Source organism: Bombus bifarius, unplaced genomic scaffold (assembly GCF_011952205.1).
Source record: "Bombus bifarius isolate JDL3187 unplaced genomic scaffold, Bbif_JDL3187 scf7180000010271, whole genome shotgun sequence".
Taxonomy (NCBI): domain Eukaryota; kingdom Metazoa; phylum Arthropoda; class Insecta; order Hymenoptera; family Apidae; genus Bombus; species Bombus bifarius.
In genome coordinates, this window is record NW_022885586.1 from 1,191,589 (window position 1) to 1,206,840 (window position 15,252).

General features: G+C 41.9%; 2 protein-coding genes across 3 annotated transcripts; one reads left to right on the forward strand and one right to left on the reverse strand.

Moving 5' to 3' along the window:
• The first annotated feature begins 1,992 nt into the window (after positions 1-1,992).
• LOC117216304 (cytochrome P450 18a1) lies at positions 1,993-7,711 on the forward strand. The gene is made up of 5 exons (XM_033462912.1): positions 1,993-3,167; positions 3,661-3,782; positions 4,187-4,616; positions 4,976-5,240; positions 5,649-7,711. Exons 1-5 carry the CDS (start codon positions 2,795-2,797, stop codon positions 6,076-6,078), a joined length of 1,620 nt encoding a protein of 539 aa, XP_033318803.1. The 5' UTR covers positions 1,993-2,794; the 3' UTR covers positions 6,079-7,711.
• A 116-nt stretch (positions 7,712-7,827) lies between these two features.
• Positions 7,828-10,993, reverse strand: LOC117216306 (cytochrome P450 306a1). Of its 2 annotated transcripts, none has more exons than XM_033462914.1 (7): positions 10,672-10,993; positions 10,396-10,544; positions 9,872-10,074; positions 9,480-9,792; positions 9,101-9,256; positions 8,860-9,034; positions 7,828-7,961 (listed from the first exon to the last, which is right to left on the reverse strand). In XM_033462914.1, exons 1-7 carry the CDS (start codon positions 10,991-10,993, stop codon positions 7,903-7,905), a joined length of 1,377 nt encoding a protein of 458 aa, XP_033318805.1. In that variant the 3' UTR covers positions 7,828-7,902. The 2 variants fall into 2 exon arrangements, with proteins under 2 accessions (XP_033318805.1, XP_033318804.1); XM_033462913.1 differs by lacking the exon at positions 7,828-7,961 and adding an exon at positions 7,976-8,656.
• Between the last annotated feature and the right edge of the window lie 4,259 nt (positions 10,994-15,252).

Genomic DNA, 15,252 nt, shown 5'->3' on the forward strand with positions numbered 1-15,252 from the left:
TTTAATCCATTTTTTCTTACGTTTCTCCCGTTATCGTTTTTACATCGAGGATGTTACGTCAAGTTACATCTTGTTGCGAAGAAAGGCAAAAGTATGGGAAAATAAGCTATCGTTGCTGTTTCCAATGAAATCGAGGCCTTGAACTTTACGATTAACAGCGATAAATCGATTATTTTCGGTCGAATCGAGCAAACGTGAAGCCGAGACGTAGAGTGACAACACTTGGTGGAGTACGTGTTGTTCATGTTGCAGTAAAACGAGCGTGCGTTCTTCCCGGTTTCGAACGAACATTACTACAGAGAACTCGTATGTGTTCGATGGCAAAAGGGATATTTCTGGTATCGTCCCTGGTGAAAACCGGACATGGCTATCGAGAAAGAATACGAACTGGGTCAATGACCCAACCGCCGAAGAACCGCGAGACTGTTCAGCGGTGGCCAGGTCTGTGTCAGTATACGTAGCTGTGTGAAAAATGAGATTCGTTTAAACGCTGAAGAAACAATCTTGCTGCTTAAACGATCGTTCGTCTTATCGCTTGTTTCACGCTCGTTTCTCGTAACGTGCTTTCATGTTCGCGATTACGACCTTGTATCTGCTGAAAAGGAAAAATGCGCTCTATCCTTTGAACGGAGAAATAATTCGCGGCTCGGTGGAATCGGTTACGATTCGATTTACGATCGAATAAACTAGACTTTCAACAAAAAAATAGGAAAATCGAGAGAGAAGGAGACGTCTTCGCGCGTTAGAGCGCAAAGCGTATTTCGCCTTGTTCGCGTATCTATTATGCGACACTGTTCTAATTTTCTCTTGTTTATCCCTTTTCCATTGTATGTGTAAAACGCATGTCGAAGAAGGAGAGAAGGAGGAGGAGAAAGAGAAGGAGGAAAAAGAAGAGGAGGAGGAGGAAAAGGAGGAGGAGGAGGAGGAGGAGGAGAAGGGACGACAAAGCAAAGATCGAAAGAATAGCTGACCCGAAGCGGATCCTTTGCGTGTAAAACGGAGAGGCACCGTTGGGTTTGGTGATAGCGATCCCCACCATAGGTTGACGGTTTCGAATCCCTGCAGGGGGCCCGAATGCCCCCACTCTATGGTGGCGGTAGAAGAGACCTCGTGGTCTTCGACCAACGAGACTGTGGTACAAGGAGTCCGCCCTTGCACCCTCGACGGAAGTTGGTCCACTACCCTGAAGGCAAAGCTCGTGTCGTACCCCCACCGAGTTTCGTGTCACCGTAACTCGTTCAACGGACCACCGTCTTACCTGACTCCTTCCGCTCCTTTACGTCCGTCTCTGCTCCTCTTTGTACCGTTGCCCCACCATATTCAGGGACTGCCGGGGGCAATTGGGAGGCATCCGGGGGGCCATTTAAAGCCGCTGGGGGGCCGGTACTCGATGAGTCACTATATAAGCGGGCAAGGACAAGAAGGTGTATGTTAGTGTACACTCAATCTTCCCGTGGCTCGCACGATTCACGAAGTAGCGAGCGCCGGTGAATTCGGCTGCGGCTGTGACCGACTTTTTTTTTCTTTCCCTTTATTCTTTTTCTTTTCTCACTCTTATTTCCTTTACTCTTTTCTTTCTTCACTCTTATTCCACTCCGATGCGTTTTTCTTCTTTTACCTTCCACTATTCCATTAAATAATTGCCCAGCTCCTCCTCTGGCTCTCTTACTCGCTCTCTCTCTCTCTCTCTCTCTGTCTGTCTGTCACTCGTTTCTCCCATACTTCCATTGACTCTCCCACCACGTTTCTTCCCCTAGTGCGTAAGAACAAGCGAGCGCGTTTATCACCTGTGCGTGCACGTTTTTCCTACTCATTGTCTCTGCTAGTTGATACGATTCGCGGTTTCTTTCTCTATCCGTTGCAGCGGACACCGCGTCTCGCGATATTTCACTTTATCTGATTTTTCGGCGAGCCTTCTCGATCGTTGCGTAATCGTTACTAAATCGGTATCGACGATTTTTCTCCCATCGTTTTTGTTTTGCTTCATTTTTTTTTTTTGATAAATCGCTCCAATTATCCTCTCTCGTACACGTGCGCACGCGCACACGCATAAACGCATACGCATTACACAGAAGCGTGCGCGCGCGCACTCTCCTTCCCCCTCTCCTCTCCTATTCCCCTATATTCCCCTCCAGATTATGCCCCACCAGCCTAGTCAGATTTGATACTTAAAGCCGCGAATTTCGGAAGCATCGTTTCGAGTAGGAAAATTGTGTTCGTGCCGATACGAAACCAGCCAGAGGGAAGGTTGACCGGTGGTTTTTCGTCGGGACGTGCGAACGTGTCGTGACGAGAAGGGATCGAAGAAGTTCTGACAGAAAGAAAGCGAGAAAGAGGGAAGGAAAGGAAGAAAGGGTCGTAGAAAGCGAAAGGAGACGAGAAAAGCGGAGACAGGGTTGAAAGGAAGAAAGAGGCGACAGAAGAAGGTGCTACGCGGAGAAAGGAGAGAGGGAAGAAAAGAAAAAGAAGCAGAAAGAGAAAGAATAGGAAGTAACAGCGAAGGTTGTGTATAATATTAGACGCCGAAAAGGTCGAGGTGATAACGAAAAGAGAAAGTAAACGAGGGAAGGGTAGAAATTCAATTTACGAAGCCGAGGGAAAATTAGAACGATAAGAAGAGAAAATATACGGAGAGGAAGAAAGAAACGAGTAAAAGTGTATCGGGATTAAGGGTTTGAGAGAAAGAAGCTCCCTATTTCGAATTGGAAAAAACGAAGGGAAACTTTGTTCCCGAAATATTTGCAGAAACGAACGCAAAACGTATTATTATAAAAGCGTAATTGAATATAGCGCGATGTTAGTGGAACACGCGACACAATGGGCTTGGCAAGCAATGGGTGGCACGAGAATCGAGGTCCTTTACACGTTTCTCGTGTTCTTAGGTGTATTATTGGTAGTAAGGTGCATGCAATGGCTTAGGTATGTGCGCTCTCTGCCTCCAGGGCCTTGGGGTGTACCCGTGTTTGGTTATTTGCCATTCTTGAAAGGCGACGTTCACCTCCGGTACGGAGAACTCGCAAAGAAGTATGGTCCAATGTTCAGTGCTCGACTAGGAACGCAACTGGTGGTTGTTATTAGCGATCATCGTACGATTCGCGACACGTTTCGTCGGGAAGAGTTTACTGGCAGACCGCATACCGAGTTCATCAACATCCTCGGTGGATATGGTAAGTGTATAACACGTGACGCCTGTCATGCTCGTTTCCCGATAACTAACTCTATCTCGATTTCGTGTTCTCGCATATTTTTCACTCTGCGCTTTCCCGTCAGATTCTTATCTCTTTCCTTCTTTCCCTTTTCACATTTTTATCAACCATCTCGCCGCTGCATGCGTGCGTCCGATTTTATCGCCGAATCTTTCTTTCTTTTTTCCTGTTTTCCACTTTTAGCCAACTGACTTCTACCTCTTTTTTTTTTCTTTTTCGTTATTCGAAATATTTCGTTCGTCTTGCTCGTAGATTATTTTTTCGCGTTACCGATTCTTTCGATTCCGTGATCACCGGCAGGAAAGCTTGTATGGTTTACAGATAATTTATTATATTGTTACGCTGCGTACGAATTAAAACACGTTGAATCTCCTGTTTTTCGTTCGAAGCGGTTTCGTTCTACGAACTGGTCGGTTCCCTTGACTTTTGAAGCTCAAGAGTTTTTCTCTCGTAGGTATTATCAACACCGAAGGTGCTATGTGGAAAGACCAAAGAAAATTTCTTCACGATAAGCTCAGAGGCTTCGGCATGACCTATATGGGCGGTGGGAAGAAAATTATGGAATCGAGAATCATGGTGAGCGCTGCATTTTACAAAATTTCGTCTTTCCTTTTTCTATAGTTTTTCTTTCTTCCACGTACTACAGTAGAATCTGAGTAAAATTAACCAAACGATCGACTAGTGAGAAGTTTAAGAATAGTCCCTCATGTAAGAAACATTAAGAAATATAAATAGCAACTGAAACTGATAGTACATCTTTGCTCGCAAATCTCTATTTCTGACTAATATTAATATTTAAACATAGCTCGAAATAAACGACGTTCTCGTGAAAAAACCAATATATTCGATTATCCGAGCAGCGTGCTTCCCGATTGTATTCGAATAATCAAGGTTTCACTGTCTATTCGCATAATACTTGCTTCGTTGCACTTGATATCAAGTAGATGAAAAAGAGACGAATAATTTCTAATTGGTTTTAGCGCGAGGTTAAGACGTTCCTTCGTGGATTGGTGACGAAACGAGGAACACCGACAGACGTTTCAGCTTCCCTTGGAATGTCGATCAGCAACGTTATATGTTCCATTATAATGGGAGTGCGTTTCCAACATGGCGACAAAAGGTTCAAAAGATTCATGGACTTGATCGAGGAAGGTTTCAAGCTGTTCGGCAGTATGGCCGCTGTCAACTTTATTCCTGTGATGCGTTACTTGCCTTGCCTTCAAAAAGTTCGCAACAAGATTGCGGAAAATCGCGCGGAAATGGCCGATTTCTTTCAAGAGGCGGTCGACCAGCATCGAGCAACGTTCGACGAAAGCACTTTACGAGACCTTGTCGACGCTTATCTGCTCGAGATCGAGAAAGCGAAGGGAGAAGGTCGCGCGACTACGCTCTTTCAAGGGAAAAATCATGGTGAGAGTGCGCCGATGATATATCTCGTACACAGACAGCGAATATTTATGAAATTTTCTATTTTCATTCGTATTTTCATGGACAAAGAAATGGAAATTTGTTTATTAAATGTGGTAACGAGCGCCGTACTTGAAATATTTCGTATCATTTTGCGCGCTGTTTTCGTTTATCTTTGATTAATATAAGATAGGAAGCGACGTACGTCGAATTTGTCGCCTCGGTTTAAACGAACGATGTCGATGAATTTTGGTTTCGTACGAAATTTAACTGAGAACTCCATAAACATTCGCAGTTCGCTCGTAAGAATCGCCTTTCGTTTTACACCACTCATTTCTTTCTTCTTTTCGTACTATTCATAGATCGCCAGATGCAACAAATTCTCGGTGATCTGTTCTCTGCTGGCATGGAAACGGTGAAGACCACGCTCGAATGGGCAATAATCTTGATGCTACATCATCCGGATGCGGCGACTGCCGTACAGGAAGAATTGGACCAAGTGGTAGGAAAATCGAGGATGCCTGCTTTGGAGGATCTACCTTTTCTTCCGATAACCGAAGCGACGATACTCGAGGTTCTTAGGCGGTCGAGTATAGTCCCTTTGGGAACCACACACGCAACCACGAGGTAATTATATCGTCTACAGATCCCACTGTTGACACGATACTTACGAGAATTCGTCGGTCGAATTTCCAACCTTGTTTCTTAACCGAATTACATCGAGCGGGATCATTCTCTCTTTCGTCTCATTACTATAATTGGGTTTCTTCAATTGGGTTAATATCTATCGATATACCGCGATAAAAGCGAAAGTAAAATCGAACCAGTCGCTAATTAGGTTATTTGCTTTCGAAAAACGTTGCTATCTTGTAAAGCGGTGAGTGGACGAGCAAAAGAGAAAAGGACAAAGACGAGACGCCGATATAGATATACAATTTTCGTAGTATTGGGGCGCCGCGATGAATGAATGGATGAATCACGATCTCGATGGAACGTGTGAGATAGTTAAGATTGAAAGGTGTAAAAATGTTTCAGAGATGTGACGTTGCACGGTTACACGATACCAGCTGGATCCCAAGTGGTACCGTTGCTGCATGCCGTGCATATGGATCCAGAACTTTGGGAGGAGCCCGAGGAGTTTCGACCGAGTCGGTTTCTCTCGGCCGAAGGTAAAGTCCAGAAACCGGAATACTTTATGCCTTTCGGTGTCGGCAGACGTATGTGCCTGGGCGATGTGTTGGCACGCATGGAGTTATTCTTGTTCTTTAGTTCGTTGATGCACACGTTCGAGTTGCGATCGCCGCAGGGCTCGTCCTTGCCGAGTTTGCGCGGCAACGCCGGTGTCACCGTCACGCCTGACCCCTTTGACGTTTGTTTGGTACCAAGAAATTTGGATCTCATCGAAGATACGAGCAACGATGTGATCCCCTCCGGCGCTATTCTGCGTAATATCGGCAGTCACTGAGTTTCCTGCTTTTTCGAACGCTCCATAACGATCAACGGAGCACGGTAATCGTTCCTAACGAGACCGATCCGACCTGGACCGACTTGGCCCGACACGATCCAACCTGATCCAATTCGATCTAATACGATTCAATCCGATCCATCGTACATTCGTCCATCCTTAATCAGCCCTACAAGATTTCACATCATCGTCGAAAGGTTCGTTCGAACGCGTTCCATTATCCCTCCTTTTATTCTTCTCTCCATCTACCTATCGCATAAATGTCGTTTCACTCTCGATTTCTATTATTTAATTTCCTTGCGTGTACTAGCCAACATTTATACATATTTAGGGTAACATTTCGCTCTTTATTTATTCGCATTTAGTCATTAGCGTTATTTGATAAATGTATGTCGGTATAGAACGTGTGTATACGGTTGAATGATATGAGAAGTTTGCGTGTACATGTTCAAATTCGTTGCACACAATATATACAAAAACGATTTCGATAACAATTCCGTCAACGATGATCCGTCACGTTCTAGAGATCGTTGTGTTGGCGCAGTCTCGGACGTAAAAAGAGACAAAAGACTTTTAGATAGTAATGATAATAAGAGGAATCAATTATTAGTAATGGTATTAGAAATAAGTAGTGGTAGTGGTAGCGGTAGTAATAGAAATAGACAAAAGTAGTAACGGCAACGATAGTACAGGCGGTAGTATTGGTAAAATAATAATTGATAACGACAATATCGATGATAGCGATAGTGGTAAATGCTAGATTAAGAATTTCGGGTTAATAAAAAAAAAAAGAAAAAAAAAGGAAAAAGAAAAAACAAAAGACCGTGTAACGAAGTACGCTGTGAGTGTGCGCACAGATATTCGTAAGTTACTGTATTATGTACATATCTAGGTATTATCTTGATAATAGGCGGTGAACGAGAGCGCGAGATCGTCTTCGACTAACGAGTTCTCTTTCCCTTATCGTTCGAAAGTTTCGACGCGACTAAATTCGAATGGATTAGATCGTAGGGCTGCGCGTCGGATGGACGCGGCTGTTGACCTAGAACAGTGATTTTCGTGAAAGTTAGAACGAGATTCTTGCGACACCACACACAGTGTAGTTACGTAGCGTTTCAGAATTCAAGACCAACATCGAACTCGATCCGTTGGGTGCGGGCAAAGATTAAGGCTGTGAATTTCGAATTTAGGACATGGGACCCTCGAGATTCCTGTGATAACGCGATCGTAAAATCATTTCCAAAGATATATTTTGTTGCGTGTCCGGCGAAAGCCGACGAACCATCGACGCGGATTCCCCCTGGTTTCTTTATATTCCGTCATCTTTCTTCCTCTTCATCGTTCCTCTTACGTTTTCCCTTTGCCGCGGTGAGCTTTAACGCCACGTACATATCACCGCGTCGATGCTTCGTTTGTATTCACCAGTAAGAAATTTATATGCTGCATGCTCGAATTGCGGAGCACCGCATTGTGTTCACCCGCCGACCGCGAATCTGTGTTACTTAATGTTATTATCTATTTTTCTTTTTTGTAACGATCATTAAACAATGTTAATGTCCATATGACCAAGCTTGTAATTATAATTGATAATACGTGTGTCTCCTCTTCGCACGAAATAAATCGATATTTTGTATTTCATGAAAATCAATCATTGCCTCGTATCGTATCGTGCGTACGTTGTTGCTCGACGAGTCGTGTTCACGAACGAAACGACCGTCACGATTATGTTCGTGACTTTTTGTGAGCTGAAAATTACATTCCCCGTTTTATTTCGATCCAGTAGTCGATGATCCTTTCTCTTTTTTGCTTTTCCTTCCCCACAATTTATTTCGTATTTATTTCATATTTCTCTCGGTTTGTATTACGCTTGAAACACCGTTTCGCTAGAAAGAGAGGAAGAAAAAGGAAAAAAAGTAGAAAAAGACTGTAATTACGAAGAGGATGAAGGGGATACCTTTTGTGTGTTACGGGGAATCGATTTTGTGTTTTCCGAATTCGCGAATATACCTGTTGACGAAAAGATTAAGAGAGCCAGAGATGGAGGGACGGGAATGTGGGCGGAAGCTGAACTTTCGGGATGACAGGCGATATAGCTCGACCAAGACGAAAGAACAGGTATTTAAGAAAAAAGACAGATACAAAAAAGGAGCGAACAGCAACAAAGGGGGGAAGAGGGGAACGGGGGGGCGTGATTGAGAAAAGGAGAAACGAAAGAGTCGTGCGTTTATCCGCTGGACGAAAACTTTCTAAACGATCGATCGTTCGACCAGGTTAATTATGAAAAGTATATATTTTCGTAAAACACGCTTGTGATAGTTGTAACTTGTAACGATGATCGATCAGATTACAATAGCCGTTCTATTAGATCTACATCTTTTATTGATTATAATCGTTAATTAATGATGTCGTGGAACGAACATCAAGCGATGCGGTTTCGGAACTAACGTAATGCCACAATCGCCTTCGAGATCGACGATCTCGTCCGGTGGTACGGATATAACGAATGCGCGCAGTATCCTCCCGGCGAACAAAAATAGTATCATCCTAGCGAGTTCCTCTCCCACGCAAATGCGTTTTCCTTTGAACAAAATGAAATCAAACAAAAGAAAATTAAAAGAGAATAGAATGAAATAAAAGGGGGAGAAAAGAAAGAAACGCGTCTAGCAGGTATTTGTTATTCGAATAAATACGATGAAGCAGAAAGTACATATCTATAATATCACGAAGAGAAGGTGAACGAGAGAGAAGAGAAGGAGCGGGAGAAAAGTCGAAGATAATTACCACTTTGAAATGGGAGAAACGATTCCGGTTTGAAGAAACTTCCATCATCGGATAGGAATCTGTCGGGTCGAAATTCGAGAGGATCTTGCCAGTAAGCAGGATCGGTGTGAATAGCCCACTGCATCGGCACGATCATGGTACCGCGTGGTACATCGTAATCACCTATCCGCATATCCTAAACAGGCGAAATTTCCCATAGAGGAATTGGAAAGAGAGATTTGATTTATGGACGGTACGGTACCTCTGATGTTCCATGAGGAATACCGAGTGGTGTAACAGTCCTTATCCTCTGCACTTCGGCTATAGCAGCCTCGAGACGAGGCATAGCGATTCTATCGTCTAGAGTCGGCTGCTCCCCTTCCTTCAAACATAGATCCATCTCCGATTGTACCTTTTCCTATGAATAATATAGTAAATAGAAGTGATAAACGATCCAACTGCCTTTGTGTGAATGTGTCATGGGATAAATAGTTTGCTTTTCCGAGGAAAGACAAATATGGACAAAGGTCGTTTTTGCTACGAGCTTACCAATCGGCGATTCTACTTAACGCTTTATCCTACGATCTCCCTATAGAAAATCTCACATACCGTAGGAGGAGCTGTAGGAGAATGCAACATACCTGCTCCGTAGGATGGGCAGCCATGAATAAGAGAAACCAACGAAAGGTGGTCAAAGTAGTATCAGTTCCAGCACCAAAAAGATCTGCTAATAAATGGTACAGTTGGGGTTCTGTGAAAAACTCGGATTTTGTACCGTTTTCTTTCCTCATTTGTTCGTCGAATGCTGCCAGAAAGCTCTCGACTCTATCCGTATTTTCTGATGCTTGCGCGATCTGTGCACGGTGTTCTTCGAGTATTTCCCGATATACTTTATGCGTTTTCTCCTTTCCATCGACGATCGATTGTATCGTTCGGCCGTATCGTGGTAAGAATCTGAAGAGCAATTTTTACGCATAAATTTGTCATTCTTTTATTTTAATAATGTCGTTTAAAATTTGACACTTAGATGTACCTGAGAAAAGGTAAAAAGTTGAGCGGTCCAGCGACACCAATTTCTTTCACTCCTTCTTCTTGCAAATGTCTTAGCCATTTCCAAACTTCGTCTTCCTCCTTATAGGTTTTTCCAAATACGATGCTATTAACAAGATTACCCATACAATGATGAAGCGTATTTAATGGATCGATCGGTCCATTTGCCCCGCGATTTTTCAGTGCCTATCATACGCAGACGAAGAAAATTGTATAAAAAGTGATTGATGTATCATCGATTGATATATTGCGTCGACGTATTCAATTCAATTCATGCTATTAACAGGATTAGACATCAGAAAGCCAAATATTTTTGTTCTCAACATGTAATCCATTTGGAACTGATCTTCTTGGTATTTACTTTTTCACCAAGCAAATATTTTACTATTTTAAGTTGTCGTAGTATTGTTGTGTTTAGTCGGAAATTCTACTATCAGGGTTAGTGTATATATATTACAACTAGTTATCGAAAGAAGCAACGAAGCGGTGACTAATAACACGACATACCGTTGCACATTCATTTGCTGCATCGGATATTCGTTTCTCCATTTTCTCGCGCTTTGGTCCTTCGTGCTTTATCATTCCAAAGTTTCGTAAGCAATTGCTAACGAATTTTCTCTGATCCTTCCACCGTTCTCCCTCCGCGCAAACTAAACCTGTACAAAGTCATTCGAAATTACGAAATAGTATTTATAATATCGTTACTTTTTCCTATTTTTCGATTTATAGAATTAACGAGTATAGTTCCCGAGTGATACACATGATTTTGTCAGATAATCTTACCATATCCCTTCATAATCCCGTGTGTAAGGTACAAAGGTGCTCTACCGGTGGACATATCTTTCGAGAAGGTCTGCTTTATTAATTGAGGATCCGACAATAAAACAGTATAAACGGAACCCATGCGGAGTCCACATATAGGACCATAAACTCTGGCTAAATTCGTCAGAGTTTCGTGTGGTTTTTCTGCATCGATCCATGGAAGATAGCCGACGATCGGAAGTTGCCAAGGACCAGGTGGTAGACGACGTACCTTTCGATTTATATAGAAGACGTATACAAGAACGGAAACGAATAAAACGAATATCGCGTAAATGAAGTTCATCGTGAATCAGTTCGTGAAGCAGCGACGAAGCATCGAGCGATTCGATTGAATCTTCTGAAACGATGTTTGCTGCGTTACCTGTAACAAAGAACAAATAAATTACTTCTTGCTCGGTCGTATCGTAATTGTAGAGACATCCTGTATGTTTGCAATAATTGACAAGTATCCAAATACTCACGTAATTATTAACGTAAAAACGTAGCAAATATTTATTGACGATAACACCGAACTAAGACGTAATTGAAGTTGAGCAAGAACATGCGTATGAAAGCTATTTTAGCGGATATTAAACGATGGAACTACCCAGTTACGACGTAAACGATTGACTGGCAATCCTGAGTAGTCCGGTAAGTCGGACACAAGTAAGAATAGAAACAATTTAAATTTTTGACTTTCAAATAGTCGATCAACCGTTTTACAATTGAGATATGGCTACACGATCGAGACGGTCAGAACGATCTACTTATTCTGGTTTAATATGAATCGCTTTAGAATTTTGTATTTTATGCGAAGGTTATATATATTATATATATTATGTTCACTCTAACGTTGCACTTATAATTATTTATATATTGTATCCTTAATGACACATTATTTGTTATTTGGATGTAAAATGCTACGATTAGAACAGTTACAAAGAACCATGTTGCACTCTGAGGCTATCAAAAGTATTACTGCCACAAACTACTGACGCTAATACCTCCCTCTCGTCGTTTCTTGCTATCTCGTTTGTCAGTCCATTTGTGATATTTCGTGGACGTGGGTAAATTTCCAATTTCTTTTCGCTCTTAGATTATCTTTGGTAATTCCAAGAACTTTTCAACCGTTATTGTGTTAGACTATCGCTGCTCTAATCTAAACCCTAGGACCTTAGGATCCTGAGACAAAAATAGCAAGTAAAAAAGATACTATTTCACAAGTTTCGCTTATCTGACCCATCTAGGACAAGGAAAAACGATTTTTGGTTTCGACCATCTGCTTCTTACCTGATTTGTTTTGTGGAACTTGACCGTGGGTACCCCGTTTTTTGGCTTTTTTTTTCTTTTTGAAGAGATTTAGAAGGTCTTTGAAAGGTTAGGAAGAGACGTCTATCTCGAGGTCCTAGGCTTAATCAGACTTGCAACTATCACTAATGTCACTTACAGGATAACATTGTAAGATATGCATACATATACGCACTGTATTCTACCTAATGTTACCTAGAAGTTAATCAGTCAGTCTTCCACAATTCTAACCTAATGTATAAATATATGAGATTTACTCTATATATGAGACTACTCAAATTTACTTCCGTATCTATGCTACTTACAATTTACATGATTACGCAGAGTTAAACACTATATCTGGAACTATTTGTCTTTGCAAATGCCGTCACTGCAGTGACACCATCGTTTAGACGAACGCTAAGCTTGCTTCTTCTCTTTCTCTATGGTCAGCAGAAATTGTATAAGCACAATATATTTTAGCGATCTAACGCGAATCTACTCAACTACTTCTTTTTTGGAGTCGTGAACCGCAAGTAAATATTTTAACTACATCTTCCTCCGCCACTGGAAAATTTCAAAGGGACGCGAAGGCGAAGGCGAAGGCGAAGGCGAAGGCGAAGGCGAAGGCGAAGGCGAAGGCGAAGGCGAAGGCGAAGGCGAAGGCGAAGGCGAAGGCGAAGGCGAAGGCGAAGGCGAAGGCGAAGGCGAAGGCGAAGGCGAAGGCGAAGGCGAAGGCGAAGGCGAAGGCGAAGGCGAAGGCGAAGGCGAAGGCGAAGGCGAAGGCGAAGGCGAAGGCGAAGGCGAAGGCGAAGGCGAAGGCGAAGGCGAAGGCGAAGGCGAAGGCGAAGGCGAAGGGTTGGTTTGAAAAGTAGAAGGAAAAGTAAAGGGAAAGGTGGAGTGGAGTGAAAAGGGTTCTTACTACTATCCTTGGCAATAAGATCTCGATCAAACACAATAAGTTAATTGAAACTATTGAAGTTCCTGAGATGTAATATGTTACGATATCCAGAATGTCCCAGGGTTTAGCAGTTATACTTTGTCGGTATATTCTATGGGTAGAATCAGGCACAAAATGTTACGTAAACATTGGTCAATCAAAGATTCATTAAAAAGTTATATTAAAAATACAAAATACAATGAGAATAATACTTTGACTTTCAATATCACCTTCGATTTCACCCCATTGAACTTTTATTTGCGGATAACTTTAGAGAGATTCAATCTTTTATCGCTAGCAGTTTCGTATCGAAGTGAGGTATTAAGAGTTAATAAGAGTAGATATGCTAGGTTTTATTAAGTGAATGTTTGGCAATAATCGTCTTTTCAATCATAAAGTGACATAAAAATCAACAAAACAAGGCTTATATTCTCCCCGTGTAGTCTTCGTAAGAAATTTATATCTTCTTTCCTATTTCAATAAGTACGATTTAAATATTGAAGCTACCTCTTTACTGACCGAAACTCTTACATCTTTCTCAATTGTACCTATTCTGTTCTGTACATTCCTCTCTCTTCCAAAAGTTCAACATATTCGCTCCTTCATGCGAGGTGAACTATTCGAATTGAATTCGCGCCGGTGATAAACTGCTCAACCTTTTAATGTAATTTTATTATTTTTCATTTAACCTAAGGACAACTACTCCGAACTCGATAAAATGATTTTTCTCCAAGGCTGGTTGATGACCGCAAACTTTTTGTCAACTCTCTTCGAAGGGTATAACGAACTTTATGCTGATCGCAATCCTCATGGACGAACCACGTAGCTTTTCTTCGTGATCCTTCCTGTCCTCCACGATTCACCTTTCCCTGCATTCATATACTCTATTTGTTCCTGCACTTTTTCGTTCGACCTATCGTACTACTCGATAATTCGTGGACCTGAAATTCTATTCTTCCTTTTTACCTTCTCTCTTTTTCTCTTTTTCATATTTTTTTACTTTCTTGTATTCTTATTTTTCATCTTTATTTGTGCTATTCGGTGAACGTAGAGTCACCATTGTTAAAACGAATATTATAGTAGGAGGTGACCATATTTAAAGGAGGGTTAATGGTGGAACAAGATGCAGGATTGGCACATAGGTACCAGTCTATCTACCTCTTTCCTCTAATTCTTGTGGTAAGCAGGTAGAACCGGGGCAACGATCGACTGGGGTCATTGGCTGGATCCAGTTATCAAGGTTAGGGTCCTTTTCTTTGCTCGCGAGAGATCATCGTTTCTCCTCGATAAATTTCTCAAGTTTATTCACCCGTATGCGAGTCGCATCGTAATGCGATATGTCAAGATCAGCCAACAGCTCCTGCCTTTCAATTTTAATTATTTATCAACTACCAGGTAAACGATGACTGACTAGTAAGTTTTACATGCTCTTTAAAATCCTTCGCATTTAATGGTTCGATGACTATTAATGCGTACCCGTGCAAATCGAGAATATAACGAAACTATTATCGCTAACACATTGGTCTCGAAGGAAGTCGTATAGGGTGGCTGATTCGAGCGACGCGAAAGACAAAAGGAATTGAAAAAGTCTTCATAACGGAAATGATCCTTGCCAAATTTGTGGAGGCTCTTCTTAGAGTCTAGAGGCTAGATAATGATCTACGTCTTGATTTGTCGTCGGATAGAAATTAAAAGGTTCTACAAAAATAATGTCAAACACGATTTCATTTTTCTAGAATATAACTACAGTTAGACTTACAGCAATTGTATAGTATGTGTGTAACGTATTGAACAGGAATTAAAGATGCCAGACTGTTCTTTCGTTACTCTGGAAAAAGACAAACTCGGGGACGAATCATTTTTGTTCAGATAAAAAAATTAATATTCGATTTATTCCCAGTTGATGCTTGTCCCGTACCCGTTGTCTGCCTCCTTTTTCCTCAGACTGTGTGTGTGAGTACAGTTTCTTTTTGAATGTCCGATCGGTCGCACGTTGTCGCCATATCTCGATCTTTCTGTTGCGAGACCCGTTCACACGAGAATTCGCAGATTCGACAGTCGAACCAAACGTGGTCGTGCGGCCAACGACCGCGACTTTCTCCTTTTATGCTAATTTTGTTAATACGCTATTTTCACGACTTTCGTACTTCGCAAGCATGCCATTTTATCGTCCTGTATCTGATGCAGGACGGGCCGACGAACCAAACGAAATATTTTTGGCGAAAGGAGATAATTAAGAAACAGTTCGTTGCTCGCCCTATTACGTAAAACCATATCGAAGCATTTCAGAAAGTTCAACGAATTTGACGGTTACGATAATGGAACGAACCTAAAGT